Source organism: Centroberyx affinis, unplaced genomic scaffold, assembly GCF_046629955.1.
Source record: "Centroberyx affinis isolate AG114_WGS23_722 - 3 ecotype Tasmania unplaced genomic scaffold, CSIRO-AGI_Caff_v1 ptg000622l_1, whole genome shotgun sequence".
Taxonomy (NCBI): domain Eukaryota; kingdom Metazoa; phylum Chordata; class Actinopteri; order Beryciformes; family Berycidae; genus Centroberyx; species Centroberyx affinis.
In genome coordinates this window covers 89,806-105,155 of record NW_027279251.1, presented here as the reverse complement: position 1 = coordinate 105,155, position 15,350 = coordinate 89,806, and the positions used below count along the sequence as shown (strand labels likewise).

General features: G+C 43.5%; 1 protein-coding gene across 2 annotated transcripts in view; it reads right to left on the bottom strand.

Annotated features, from left to right (window-relative positions):
- Window positions 1-651: 651 nt before the first annotated feature.
- Window positions 652-15,350, bottom strand: part of LOC139643537 (NACHT and WD repeat domain-containing protein 2) — a 39,395-nt gene continuing 24,696 nt past the window's right edge. For both annotated transcript variants that reach the window (XM_071518704.1, XM_071518705.1), the window contains 4 exons: window positions 11,715-11,918; window positions 10,045-10,195; window positions 7,362-7,951; window positions 652-4,548 (listed from right to left, as the gene is read on the bottom strand). In XM_071518704.1, coding sequence (XP_071374805.1) covers window positions 652-4,548; window positions 7,362-7,951; window positions 10,045-10,195; window positions 11,715-11,918 — 4,842 coding nt within the window. The remainder of the gene's footprint in view (window positions 4,549-7,361; window positions 7,952-10,044; window positions 10,196-11,714; window positions 11,919-15,350) is intronic.

Genomic DNA, 15,350 nt, shown 5'->3' with positions numbered 1-15,350 from the left:
TCTTCATAAATCTTGTAATCTGCACATATACGAACATTTTAAATTCCAGGCACTCACTTTGATTGCATTAAGCACAACGGAACATTTTAAGGAGTTGCACAAATTGCAGCAGCCAAAAAGAGATATGTACACATATTCATAGTTCTTCCTTTTTGTACAGTACCGATTGATGTTAATACAAACATAAATACACCCTTTTTTAAGAACAACATTATGGCTTAATGTGCACAACGTAAATGAAGATAATGTACAATGAAAAGTGGCTAAGATCATTGGAATGGCTTTGAAAATGTTTGACCAAGACATTTGAATAATAACTTTGTTCTTCAAATGCAAAAGGACACATAATGGCAAACTAATACCTCATAGAATGTATCTTTTTCTTCTTTTCAAATAATAAAAACCTAGTCTTTTTCTAACAGTCTTTATGTGTAAAACAAACGGAAACTGTATCATAGGTTGGAAGTAAGTAATACATAACTTGAGTGCAGCGTTATAATGGTCGGCCCATTAACTACCCAGAGGGCTGACATCTGCAGCTGAATCAGGTGGCTGTAAACAAGAATCAACTGCAACCCCAGAGATTTTAAACCTCCTTACCTATCCCCACCATCCCGACTAACTCAACCCACTTCTCTGATCTCCACCCACTTACTGCAGCAGTTCACTCTTTTTTGTAGGGGTGGTCGTCTCAGCTTCACCAGAGTCAGACACATTGATGGGGCTGTCCCTGGAGAAGACCTCTGTTGACTCCCTCCATATGCAGTCGGCGATAGTCTTAAAGGAATGGTTGCCACACTTGGGCCGCACCTTCTGCGAAGCGTTGTTGACAATCTGTCGGCTGTTCGAGGTGGCGATCTTTATCTTGAGGGCAGCATCCACACGGTCCACCACCGTGTAAGTGCCGATGCTGCCATCCTCGAAGCCAATGATGATGTTTAGTGCTCGCTGGGAGAGGCAGAGGTAAGTGGGCGTCTTGTATAGTGAGCATGTGCCAATGCTCTTACCATCGGCAAGGCGCATCACAATCAGATTGGACACAACACCAGCATCATCATCTTCGTCACAGTTCCGGAAACAGACATATACCAGATAACGTCCATCTCTTGACAATTTCTGCCGCCAAATTATACCAGCAGCATGGACAAGCCTCAGTTTCCCACTGTGAAGGTCCAGGACATTGATGTTCTCATCACCCTTGGAGACAATTCCTAGTTTTCCATTGGGCGAGATCTGGAAGTCTTCTAGGTTTTTGAGGAAGTTGGTTGGCAACTGGACTCGCCTACAGACAGACTCATCTGCCACACTCCAGATGAAGACAGTCTCTGTGGACGTGATGAATACGACACAGTCAGGGCAGTCAGGAATGAGCTTGAAGTTGACAATGGTAATGCCATCATCACAAACAAACTTCTTGGACACACTGCCTGACCACAGGCTGACAGCAAGGAGCTTGTTCTTGGTGGTTCCCACAAGGAAAGTGTTTGCAGTGGTGATCAGTGCATTCTGAAGGGTGACTAAAATGTTGCACACTTTGTGCCCAGTAGCAAGCCTCCAAACTCTGGAGGCATTCTGTTCACAAAGGGACACCACAAACTGGTCATTGTGGGTGATCAGGAGCTGTGATATTTTCTGTCCATTGATGCGGAAGATATTTTCCCCAGTGTTAGTTTGCCAAATATACTGACTGCACTTGTCATCTGAAGTCACCATGAGATCCCCTGAGGAGGTTAGTACACAGTTCTCCACAATGCCCTCATGCTTGAAGACTGTCTCAATAAAGCCAGTGCTGAAGTTCCACTTGTGGATAGCCTCTGAACCATCCATGGTAAACACATAATCCTCTCTGCCAGACAGCTGCAAGGTCTGGATCTTCTTGCCTGTTTTGTCAATGTTGGACATGGCGGTGATGATATCAATGTCCCAGACAGACAGCACTCCACTGCTGGCAACAGAGAGGAGCAGGTTGTGGTGGGTGGACTTAATAAGTTTGACGATAGCCCCTGAGATCTCAATCAGGCTGGCCATGCACTGTCCGCTGTCCCTCCTCCAGACAAAGATGGACGAGGTGTTCTCCATGGAGGCCACAATGCTTTGTCCATTCTTGGAGAGAACAGCAGCCACAAAGCGTTCACTACGTTTGGCTTTGAACTTCTCTACCATTTTCCAAACTTTTGTGTCCAGGACCTCAATACTCCTGGCCTTACAAATGAGAATAGAGCGCTGGTCTTCAGATAACTCAATGCCCACCACTTCACTCTCATCCCCTCGACAATCATAATCCTCCATCAACCTTGGGTTGGTGATCTCTTTGGTGTTCCACACCGACAAACTCCCTTCATTATCAATCATCACCATCTGGTTAATGGTGTCCAGAACAAGGATGGACTTGACGAAGCCGCCAGAAAACTCAGAGGTCACAGTGGCCAACTTGTCCCCATTTCCCAGATGAAAGATGGATGCAGTGTTGAGGTACTGACCACAGAAGGCATACATTCCATCTGGGGAGCATTGGACACAAGTGACCTCATACCAGCAATGGAACTGGTAGAGAGGCCAACCGTAGAGTAGGTCAATGACATTGACGTCTTTACTAGCCTCAAGCCACGCCAAGGCATGATGACTGGACAAGGTAAAACCATTGATGAAGGCCACCCCTCCAGTGATGCCACCATGCTTAGACCCCTTGATTTCAACCTCAGACAGAAGGCAGGATTTGTGGTTATCATAGATGAGCAGTGTGTTTTTGGTTGTGGCCACCACCAGGTATTTCTCATCAGTGGTTAGCCTGATTCCCAGCACAACAGATCTAGCTGTGTCAATCTGTCGTAGCAGCTGTCTGCTCTCTACATCCCAGGTGCTGACAGACCCATCTTCCAGGGCTACAAGGACAATGTTTGGGGCTAGAGTAGGCAAGATCTCCACAATCTGCATGTAGCTGGAGCAGAGAGGAAGCCTCTCTGGACTGTAGGTGACGTCCATAGAGGAGTGAAGAGGCACGATGGAGCAGTACTTAGGACCATCTTTGTCACACTCCAGGAGTAGGTGTCTGAGCTTGGGGAGGGAAGTGACAACTGGCAGCAGCCTTTGCTGCAGCTCCGCAGACAGTGATGCTGGATTCTTCATCACTTTTACCTTGATGCTACGAAGAGTGGTCGCCAGGAACTTTAGTTCTTTTTCTTGGGAGTAGCTGTAGGCTAGGTCTATGTCTGTTAATGCCTTTTCAAACTGACCGATCTTGATCATTGTGTAGAGCCAGCTGAAGTTCATGATGACCCCAAACATGAGGTCATCAGTGCGCCCACTCCTGGTAAGGTGGTACACCAGCTCTGTCATCTTCCTATGGTTGACAAAGAAAATGTCAGGCTCTAAGAGGTTGCACTGGAAAACCCAAGGCTGCTCGGGGGTCTGCCTGTCATAGGAGTACTTGTCAGAAGACGTTTTTTCATGGGACTGCTGATGGTGGGGGTTTTTGTGATGAGATATATTCAGGGAAGTAAAATGGTTGTTATCGTAAGTAAAGATCTTCTTCCTGCCTCCTGACCATGCCCCCAAAAAGTACTCAGCTAGGAGGCTGTGCATCTGGTGGACGTCCTCCTCGTTGCTAAGATACAACTTCTGGGCAATGAGGTGCAGGTGTCTGTTGGCCCAGACCATCAGGGTGACGTTGCGTACCTGACGTTCCACCAGATATCCCTCGAGCTCCTCTTTGAGCCTTGCAACCAAGTCATAAGAGATCCTCAGAGGGTTTTTAAGGTATGATGCCACAATGACATCCCCGAGAACAATGTTATCCAGGGACAGAATATCCTCCAGCTCTACCTCAGTTAACCCAGCCTTGGCCATGGTGATATAGCCCAATGCTCTGAAGACAAACCTTTGGCCCAACTTATTTTCGACTGAGTAGAAAAGCTGTTCTATGCTTTCATGCACTGTGGAGCACAGAGACCTGTCATCCACATCTTTATGAGACCTCCAATGAACTACCTCTCTGTAGATGAGGTTGACAAACATGGGTAACGTACACTTGGCAAGTGCCTCATTGACATAGATCTGCTGGCCCGATGTGACTTTTCTCTTTACCCCCAGCAGTTGCTGCTTTAATGTTTGACTGCAGACCTTGCGGTCCCTCTGGATTAATTCCACATAATGTCCTTCATCATGGACGAGGTGTCGGAGCTTCTGCAGGATGCCATGTTTATTGGGCAAGGTTGAAACTACAATGCGGACTGTCCGAGGCAGGACGGCGGGGAGCCACCACAGTTTGCGAGCTTCATCAGCGTCAGAAAGCTGCTCCAGGGCATCCAGGATGATTACCAGGGGCCTGTGGAATGAAGACTCCCCTAGCAGATTGACCAGGAGCTCCCTCATCTCCTGGACCTTGTTAGGCAGAAAGTGGATCAGGCAGCGGTAGTTGATAGCAATCTGTTCGCAGATGCTCTGGAGGAGGGTGCGAAGGTCCGTGGAGAGCTGGGTGGAGCCAATAAAGCGGACAATGACCACTGGGTCAGTCTCAGGGCCCATCTCTTTCTGCAGCCATGTGTAGGCCTGAAAGACAAAATGGAGAGAGATTAGGTTAGAATAGTGTGTTCTCAACGTCCTCCAACATTCTCAATGGCATTATGTATATATGAATTCATTTTTCTCATAATGAAAAAAGATTTTATGAATGAGCACTAGTCGATTTTTTTGAGGCTTCATTGATATTATAATTTCATTCATGAATTCATGAAAGGTCCCAGCTGAGATTTCGGGAGGCATTAAGATGTTATTTGACGCTTTCAGGGCAACTGTGATGAGTCCTACTCCCTGTTTAGCTCTGTGTGTGTGCGTGTTTCTATGTGTGTGTGTGTTTGGGAGAGAAAGGGACAGAGAAAGAGAGACAGATACACAGAGTATTTAAATAAATATTTTTCTCCTTGTAGGTCTAATTTATCATCCAATATCTCAGTTATGCTTATTAAACAATACTGTATGATTTGGGTGACAATATGTAAATTTTTTTCACACGCACACACCTTTGTTTTTTATAAATTCCGATTTTGTGTAGAAAGTGGCATATGCATACTTATTGTACAGTATACTCTGTTTATACATCTGGCCCCAGGTCTCAGAGCTCATCGTGATAGTGCTGCCATGGTAGATTGAGGTTTTCAGACAGAGCACTGTGGGCAACACAAAGCTCTGCTCCCAAAGGCCTCAAGAGCCACAGGGCAATATAAAACAAGGAAAAGCATTTGAACCTGTATCCCTATGGATTCAGTGGACTGGTATAGAGCACCTATCAAACACAACACATATTTATACAAGGTGTTTTAATTTTCCATTGTGGTCTCACATTTGATCTGCTGTATTAAAGGATAATTCCAGTTATTTTCAGCCTGGCCCTTATTTTCCTAGTTTTTGCTAGGAAGTTAATTAATTTAGTTTCTTTAACTTTTTGGGCAAAGAAAGTGTTGGAGCTTTCTTTAGTCCTTGAGTGTGTATACACAAAGCTCTACTGTGCAGTAAGTGACGCAATTTTGAACACAATCAATCGTCATGATGACAAAAACTAGGAAAATAAGGCAATTATCCTTTAACTCCACATAAAGTCCTTGCTTGTGGATAATGGGCCAGGGTTTCAGCAGAAGCTGTGATGAATGTGCATAATTCACAATTGTGCACATGTTTGTGCCTACATTAAAAAACTGCACCCTGAGTGCACACTCTGCACTGTGTCTTTAAGACCAATCCAATACAGGCTGGTGGTAAATTAAGAAATCAGACACACATGCCCAAAAAAAAGCTTTCTTCCTTACTTGTCTGATTGCCTGCGTCTGGCAGCAATGATAGCAGCCTTTCTGAATAGCCAATCTTATCACACCCAAAGACTTTTGACTTACCACCACTTTGCAAAAGATCTTATTTGCATTGCAATAATTTGGGGAGTTGATGCTGCAAACTGTTAGTGATTTTGACGTTATCTCTAATTTGCCTGGAGTTGCCCACAACTCATTATTATGTGCACAGAATATTGACATTTACATATGCATGGCTGTATTTTTCCCCCAGAGCTATTAAGTGCACACACCACTTGTTCCACATGGTATTCTAATTGGGTCATTTCAGATGTATGGTGTGTGCTGTGTGCAGTGCAGACCCTAGGTGAGTCAGGGCCTCAGTACTAGCACAGAGTAGTAGCACAGTAGCCTCACAACATTTTCACTTTCACAGTTTCACTTCCCTCTTTTCTCCTCCTCTTTTGGTCTTGCTTGAATCTATTAACATTGTTGTCATCCCTTTCTCTGCAGTTCTCCTTCTTTGACCTAGGTCAAGTAGCATTTGCAAATGATTATTTTGTTTTAACCTGCCAAATGGGTGGAGTTTACTACACAGGACAATACAATGAGTGTCAGAAGCTTTAGACAATCACACAAAAGTATGTTAAAGTAAATTTGGTACATTCATCTGGGTGCATCATCGTTACCTGACACAATCTGAATTATCCTGATGTGGTAAACCCCACCTATCTGGTATTCCAAGCAAATATTTTATGACCCAGTCTTGCTCCTCCAGCCTCTCCCTAAATGATGGAGTGGACAATTCCAACACGGCTGAGCCCATAGAGAGATCGGGCTGCCCATTTGAATGTGTGTGTGTGTGTGTGTGTGTCTGGCCACTTCCTATATAGAATATCACTTTTTTCTTGCAAGAATGCAATGCTGTGACATCTAATATGAAGGTGGACAGGAGGGGTAGAAATGTGGGCGTCTGCTGTAGGATCCTGGCTGCGATGTGATCCTAATGTAGCTGGGCAGCCAGATGGCACACACAAGGCCAGTGAATGAACAGAGAATACGAATACACCCCCCCCCCCCCCACACACACACACACATTAAGAAACAAATGCATCTACACTTACAAAGTAATTGAAGATGTTCATACAGCAACACAAGCACAAAACAAATGCGTAAGTCATATGCAGATGTGGACATGCACGCACACACACACATGCATGGGCTCACATGAGATTAGAGGCATGTGCATGGCAATGGACTAACTTGGCAGACACACAGATGGTCATGCAAGCAGTTGATGAGAAGAGATGAACAGTTGCACGCCCCCTCATACTCTGCTGTACAAAGATGGACACATGCTCAGATCAGACAGACAGACACACACAAGCATGAACACACTACAGGAGTGAGTGAGGAGCAAAGTGAGAGAGAGAGGAAGGAGCAGGGATCACCTAAAGCAAAAAGATAATACCATGATTATCTCTCAGATACTCGCATTTCTCTGTCTCACACACACACACACACACACACACACCAAACTGTAAAGCAAAGTTCGATCCCATCCTAACATCCACATCTCACCTGTTTGGCGACCTCAGACAGCAGCAGTGTCTTTCCAGTGCAGGGTCCCCCAAACACCACTTGGGGGCTCATCCTGCTCCCCTTGGACGGCAGAAGGTACTCCTGCACGTAATCCAGCGTCTCGCTCTTATACTCATAGAATGCCGCATAGTTCTTACACAGGGACAGGTGCTGCAGAATCTCATCGTACAGCGGGTCCGTCTCTGTGTCAAAGTTCTGCTGGACCGTGGCTTGGATGATATCCACCATGTCCTCATAGAACTGTTTACACAGACCCTCCACATAGTGGCTCTCCACTTCTTGGGAGTAGCCCAACTTCATGTCGCAGTGAGTGACTGAAGAATAGACACGGAGGTTGGAGGCGGCCACAACTGTGGGGATGAACTCATCCCGCACCTTCAGCAGACGTTCATAGGCTTCCTGGTTGCGCATGACGCGATCGGCGCTAACCACAATGTCCATGTAGCGGGTCATGTCAGGGAGTTTGGCGAAGCGGTCGAAGTTAGAGATCTTGCGGATGTAGCAAACACATTTCTTGAGAAAGGCAGGAGTTTGTTTGCCCAGGGCAAAGTCTAATTCATCCTCCAAGGCTGAAATGAGAAATAAAACAACACAACTTGGTCATTTCTTCTAAGCGGTCAGCCAGTCTAAACCCTTCCTGAACTTCTCTACCTATGTACATCAGCCTCAAAAGCTTTGCAAAGTTTTTGAAAGCTTAGATTACTGGATGGTTTTTGGTAAATTCCAAAATGGCCTAATGCCATGGTTTCTCTAAGCAGCTTGAGAGGGCTAGCGCTGGATGATGTTGTACACCTTCCAAAGCTAGCCATCAAACAGACGTAGGATTTAGAGTCTTGCAGCAGCAAAGCGTAACAGATTTTGGAAGCTTTTAGTCTGCGATTAGATAGATTTCTCTTGAGCCTTATTTAAGAAGAAACAAAGTTGATACAATCACATAAGCCAACATTGCAGAACTTTATCTTAGCCCCCCCAAAGAGCAGGCTCTACTGAAATTCTGCCAACATCTCCTGTGTAGTATTGCTCACATGGTAGAACTGCTAATTAGGTGAGAGAGAGAAAAGTAGGAGAGGAAAGTTGAGAGTTGCAGGAGAGAGCGCAGCTTCCTCTATATAATCAAGCACTGTTTGAAGCCCAGTGTGCTCAATTAAATGACATACTACCTGCAGTCCCCTTACACAAAAGAGTTGCTTCCCTTTCATATTAAACAATTACATTTGGATGGTAATTACTTAAGTAGCTTTGTGTAAATCTTACCAACACGCAAAAGGCTAGAGGCTGTGATTTTCCTATCAGCTCCTTTTGACTCAAAGGCCTGGCCTATAAAATAAGCACTTATCGACCCTGACAACGCATTGCTTAGGTCATCTCCCAAAACCACAAGAGCCTGATAAAAAGAAGAAAAAAAGAGAAAGAGATGTCTCCTTATTGAAAGATTAGATCAGTAGTGTCCAAACAGTTCAGTAATGAATGGGTGATTCCCAAATGGAGTGCCTTGTTGAAATTACAACTCACATAAAACACCTTAGGGCAGAACCTGCCTAACATGGTGAAAACAAACAGCGGGAGGAATTATTCAGTTGAAAGAAAGTTGCACCTCTTGCTCTTGCTGTTATTTTTTTTTTTTACCACTTAACGTTCCAGCAGCAGAGCTAAGGAGAACTAACAATGCCTGCTGTAGTAATCCACTATGGTGACTTCATCTCATAATCTACTTTTTCTCTTCTTTGATGTTACCAGTCTCAGTAGGAGCACTCAGAATGACTTCTTTGGTGAAAAAAAAATATGGTTTTCAGAGGTATTCCTAAGCCTCACATTCATTGGCAAGCATTCTCCAGCAAATTGGCTACATGTTCTGTTGTGAACAACACAACATATAGCTTCTCAGTTACTACCCTGGTAACTATCTAGAGATTTCACATAATGAGATACATAAAACAGAATGAAAGGCAATGAATAGAAAGGGAAAAGCTGTCTTCAATGGTTGAAGCTTCACTTGCATTATTAATGCCCTTGCAATTCCGTTAACCATTTACAATTCAAATGTAAACATCTCTGAACAATCGCAAAAAGAATTGGATTTTGTGCCTGTAACCATTGTATTAAGCTGATATACCCTATGAAATCACATATTGCAAATATTTGACATATTCGTAAGGGTGTGATTTCTTTTCTTTTTTAGGAAAAATGGATCTCTGGATTTTCCTTTCATTTATTTCATCTAGGGTCTAGTAATAAAAATTACTGTAAGAGAGAATGGTTGATACAATTCAGCTGATATGTGACAAAAAGGAAAAGCAGGCACATTGTGGTAGATAGCATTCGGAGCTTTAAAAGGGTATATTCCCTAATGAGGGTCAATAAATTATTTTGTTTGAATAATCAATTATTGAATCAAATAAGTGCATTGTTATACAAACTTTATCTGACGTAAAATGGGTCTCCTGTAAAGAAAAAGGAGCCTTGCTTCATGGCGTCACATATGTTTACAATTGCGTTTGTACCTTTCCCTATACAAAAGAACCAAATACACAACCTACACAGAAGGAAATCAAACAGGGCTACCCAACAGACTGTGCAGCACACATATCATTTAAAAGAAGCCACCAAAAGATTTAAAGGTGAGATGAAAAAATAATAATAATGGTGTAGACCTCAAACTAACCAGAGCAAAGGAATTTCTTGGCCTGAGCGGCCTTCATGGTCCCCTTCTCTTGGAGCTGCAGCACCGCCGTACGGAAGATCCTCTTGATCTCCTCCGACACATTCCTCCAGGCCTTGTCATTCTTGGTCTTTGCTGCGCTGCTTGACTCCATCTGAGCAGGACAGGAGTGGGGAGAGGACAGTTTGATTACACAGCGGTTTACACTGTGGACTCTTTGCATCGTGTGCAACTCGTTGCATCCAGAGGGAACGTGGTTATTCTCATTATCTTTAGTACTGTTTAGAGGTAAGGGAGGGAATACTGTTGTGGTCCATGTGAGGAAGGCTTCAGAGTGTTTGATGATTCTGCATGTGATTCTGCTTTTTGATAATATCATGGTGAAGTACAATTTTTTAATGTGTTGGTATGATACATAAATTTGCCGTAGTCAAATAAGGCAATATAGTTGAGTGGAATTGATTGATTCTTGATTGATTATATCTGGTGTGGAGTTAAATAAAGAAAAATACGAAGAGACGCTAATTAACTAAAGTAGGTAGCTTTAATGATCGTTTGAGGTAGGTTTTCTAGCATCCAAAGTGTGTTAAAAGGCTAACCGTGAATACCTCATTGACAGCTAATGATATACTGTATTTATGACTGAAGTGAGACCCAAGGCAAAAGTACCATACAGCTTTAAGAAAACTCAGGCAGATACTTATGAGCTTCATAAAGTTCCTGACATAAGAAGGTTGAACTCAGTAGTTTAACATTTTCCTTTAAAAGTAACTGTGCTGACAGAAGTGTTGTTAAATGACTTTTACAGGGTCATTTACAAGTCTAGTAAAAGCATTACTTGTGAAAGTGAATTCAAGGACAGGAATTTGAAAGGGTTCAAGAACTGCCTCAGACAAAACAACTTTCCCCACAAACTCCAAACAAAGCTCTGTGGTTTGCTTTTCTATATGTGCATATGAAATGTGTTTTTTTTTTTTTTTTATTGAATTCCTCAAGGACAATTAAATTCATGAACCACAGAGCTCAAGGACATGACTCCATTAGCAACATTGTTAAAGCCTCCACTTAGTTATTGAAGTGTAAGATGTTCCTTCATTTCAGAATGTTGTTGCTGCCTTTTATGGTTTTATGGTGAAAACACATAGGATGTTTTGAAGATGATCTTCCGTAAAATGTTCTTGAGAATTTGGCCTTTGGGTATGATGTAGCACAACAGCATCGATATTCCTTAAGTTAGTTGGACTGACAGAGTTGCTGTTCTTGAGCATCCAGGCTTTGGGTTTGAAGTAATAGATATTGGTTAGGTAGAACAGTAAGTTACATGGACTTACAGAGTTGTGGGAGTTCATAAACATCTGGACTCACGCTGCATGCTTCGCTGTATCAAAAGTTGTCACTTTTGGGTGTTTCATGGGGTGTTTTAGAGACAAAAATCTGAGCAAATTCTCAGTTTGTTTAACATTGTTTATGCGGACCTATTTTGTATTATATTTTATCATTATCTGCATTTCATTTTTGAATTGTTATCAGATTATGAAGTAGCTAGCAGTAATATTTCTTAAGTAGTAGTTAGTTAGACTTACAGACTTCTGATACTTCTTGAGCATCTAGGCTTTGGATGTGAAGTAGAAGATATAGGTTAGAGAGCAAGTTAGCAAGTTAGTTGGACTTACAGAGTTCTGGTAGTTCTTAAGCATTTGGGCTTTGGGTTTGAGGTAGTATGCGGGCGGCACAGAGTTTTCGTCCCTGCAGTACCACTCTTCCAGGAGATGCGTGTCCAGCCCCGCCTCCACAGCCGCATCCAGGATCATCTCAAACTCTGCTGATTCCACCTCCCCTGGCACACGGATGCTGCCGTACTTTTCCCCCACCAGACCCTGGGGGAAAGGAGGGAAAGGTAGAGGGCAGGGAAGGGGAGAAAGAGAGACGGAGAATGGGTGGCATTATAATCTTTCAAATGTCAGTGAAGGACTTGTGTGGTGGTCCACATGAAAGAGAGAGAGAGAGAGAGAGAGAGAGAGAGAGAGAGTGAGAGAAAGAGAGAGAAAGAGAGAGAAGAGCAGACTAAGTGTTAAATTGAGGGGGAGACAAGTAAGGGAGGGGACAATGAGTGTTAAAATGATAGATACAGTTATCTTCAGATCTGTTTTGATGTCAAGAAACACTGGAGAGAATGAGCAAGTGATAAAGGAGTGAAGAAGGAAGAGCAAGAAGTGTAGAGGAGAAAGAACAGAAGGGGAAAGGCTATTATTGTACGGAGAGAGAGAGAGAGAGATAGAGAGAGAGATAGAGAGAGAGAGAGATAGAGAGAGAGAGAGAGAGAGAGAAAAGCCTAAGTTGTTGTGACCGTGAAGTGTTGTTAACCCGTACTGGTTGACTATCATTAACAAAATACTTAAATAGTTGGCTGCTAATTGTGTATTTCTGAAAAATCTAAAACAGACAAGACTGATGTGTGACTTCTCAGTGGCCTTTCTCCTTAGAGTGGTGATTGCTCAAAGGCATTGAGGTGAACAACCAGTCAAGGACAGGCGTACATCCCTCTGTCTCACACACACACACACACACACACACACACATTCACTCACGCAGCTAGTGATTTTCTTTTCAATTCATTCTTTTTTAGTAAGGAAATGCAGCTTTGCTGCCGCAGCAAATGATTGAATGGCACACTGTTAGGTCAAGTACACAGACATGAACACAGTAATGAATAGTACAGAGGATAACTGAGAAATGTGGGCAGGTTTGCTTAATGTATAGAATGGATGGCAGTGTTTTCAATGAAAGGAAAAGAGTGGATTAAATAAATGTGGGTCTGTGGGAATAATAACTGCAAAAGAGAAATTCGAGTTAAGCGTGTTTTCTGTGCCACAGTTAACATTATCATCATCATCATAATCATAGTCATCTTCACCACCATCACCTCCACCAATATCATCACCATCATCATCATCATCATCATCAGCGCTGTAATCATAATCATATCCACCAAAACCAACACACCAATTACCGTCAATCTCTCCCCACAATCTTTTTTAGTCAGAAATGAGAACACTCAACACAGCAGCCTGATAATTAGGCTTCATCAAATTAAATAGTGGCCTTTTCATCCCGCCATTATCTCCCACTCCACATGGCATATCTAAGCTCCGACGAGTCCCCATTCTTCCTCCCGGCCAATCTGCACATATGCATTTGAGTGACAGCCAATTCAATACCATCAGAAATCATCAGGGGAAATTACTGGCACGGTCCTTGATGTGCACAATCAGTCACATGCGAGGACAATGGGAGTAAAACATCACTGGAAAGCTTAACTACATGACCAGCTGATCTGTGCGGCGTGCGTTGTAATGCACATGCAGCTAGACCCCCGGGGGCAAAGACAGAGAGAGAGAGAGCGAGGGACAAGCCAAATGACTGTGAGCTCCGTTGAGCAGGAAAACCACGTTGGTGCGCTCACGGCAATGACGCTTCAAAGCCATTCCATGTTGGACTCCTTGTTCCCTTGGCATTCACAGCAGGAACAGATGCAAAGAACAAGCAGAATAAGCTGACAGAATGTGGCGCATGGTCTGCAGGATGGCCTCAAAACCCACAAACCCCGGTGGTAGATTAATTTACATTTATAGACTTCTGTATCCATGTTGTAAAAAGGGCCAAAGGTTCATCATCCAGCATCTTAAGGAGGATCATTTCCAATATCAATCATTTTGGAGGAGGAGGTGCCGTTTTCAAAGGTTGAGCATCTCATTTTGGAACCAAACTCTTCATTTACATTATAGCCATTTAACTGACGCTCTTATCCAGTGCAACAGTAGCTTACATTTCTGTACCACTACCAAGGCTGCAGCCAATAAATCATCATCATCATCGGCGGTCACTCGAAACAAGTATGACTGTCCTCTCTGTTGGGTCGTCTACTTGTGGGTCTTCAGATGGCTGTAGAGGCCGATCCGCCATCCACATACTTTGGTGCAGTGTGGGCAGAGGTAAATGGTGGTGGTTGGTGGTTGCGGTGCTGTCGCTTTGTCTCTGCGGTATGGCGGAGTTCTGGAGCACGCCTGTGCATGACTTTGTTTAACATGGGGAGACTGGTGCACAGACAGCCACCACACGATCCTTGACAGATCTGGGTCAGGATCCAGTAGCATGGAGTCCATGACGACTGGGGGCCCTTTTCTGTTGCAGCCTTCATCCGCCTTCCCAGCCGTTGTGATGCACCCCTAAAGTCAGCCATCATCTTCCACCTGTTTCACCGTTGAGGTCTTGGTTGGATTGCTCTTTGTCAGGGACATCCCCCTCAACCTTACCGCCATGGGTGACCCTACCAGGAGCATAGCTCCAGACGCCGTCGCTCTCGGGATCTCAGGAACACACAAGCTTCTCCACCACGACAAGGTGACAATCCACGGAGAAGAAGCCAATAAATAGGAGTGGAAGGGCCGAAACAACACTGCTAACCCAGAGGAAAAGGTAAAACATTTCTGTGACCCTAGAATATTCAAATATCTGCAATAACACAAGTAGCTTAATAAGAAAATGATGCCAGGTACTAAATAAATGAACACTCCTGTGACTGGAATATTCAAGTATATCCAATAAAGCAAGTAGCCTAATAAGAATATAGTGGTACAGTAAGTACAGAGCAAGAGCCAAGTATTTTTAAGACATGAACAGAACAAGCTGCAAGTAGAGGAGGAAGGCAGGAGAGGATAGCAGGGGATTCCCACTTCTTGGCTCTACAGTGTTATCCCTTTATGTTTGTAAGTAGCTTTACTCTCTTCCTGCCAAAATAAAGAGTCTAATACACAAGGAGAGCAGAGTGCCCACTGTCCTTATAGGTGATTGACTAAAAGGTCATGGGCTGGATTCAAACCCAAAATGTCAGAGGTGCACATTGTAGCTTAGGGTAGCCTACTTCAGAAGACATTTAACTGCATTATTGTGCATGCCATTTGCTCTTCTATATGAAAACAGATCACATTCAATTACTTCAACAGCAGACTTGCGCATAAACTAACACAAAACCTGAGATCTCAGTGGAATAATCGTGATTTTACAGCTTTTTTGATTACTTTCAATTTCTCAAAATCATTAGATACTGAAAATTGGTATGATAGCAAGTATTGCTTTTCAATTCAGTTTCAGCTCAAGGAACCCAATCAAACAAGTTTTCGATATAGGAGGCTTTTACCGAAAGCATCTTATAGCACCATGAGTGCAGCGCTTTTCAACATGGGTGGGTCCGGGGGAATTGAACCCCTGACCCTGGCAGTTTTGAATCCAATGATCTGCCCATTGTGCTA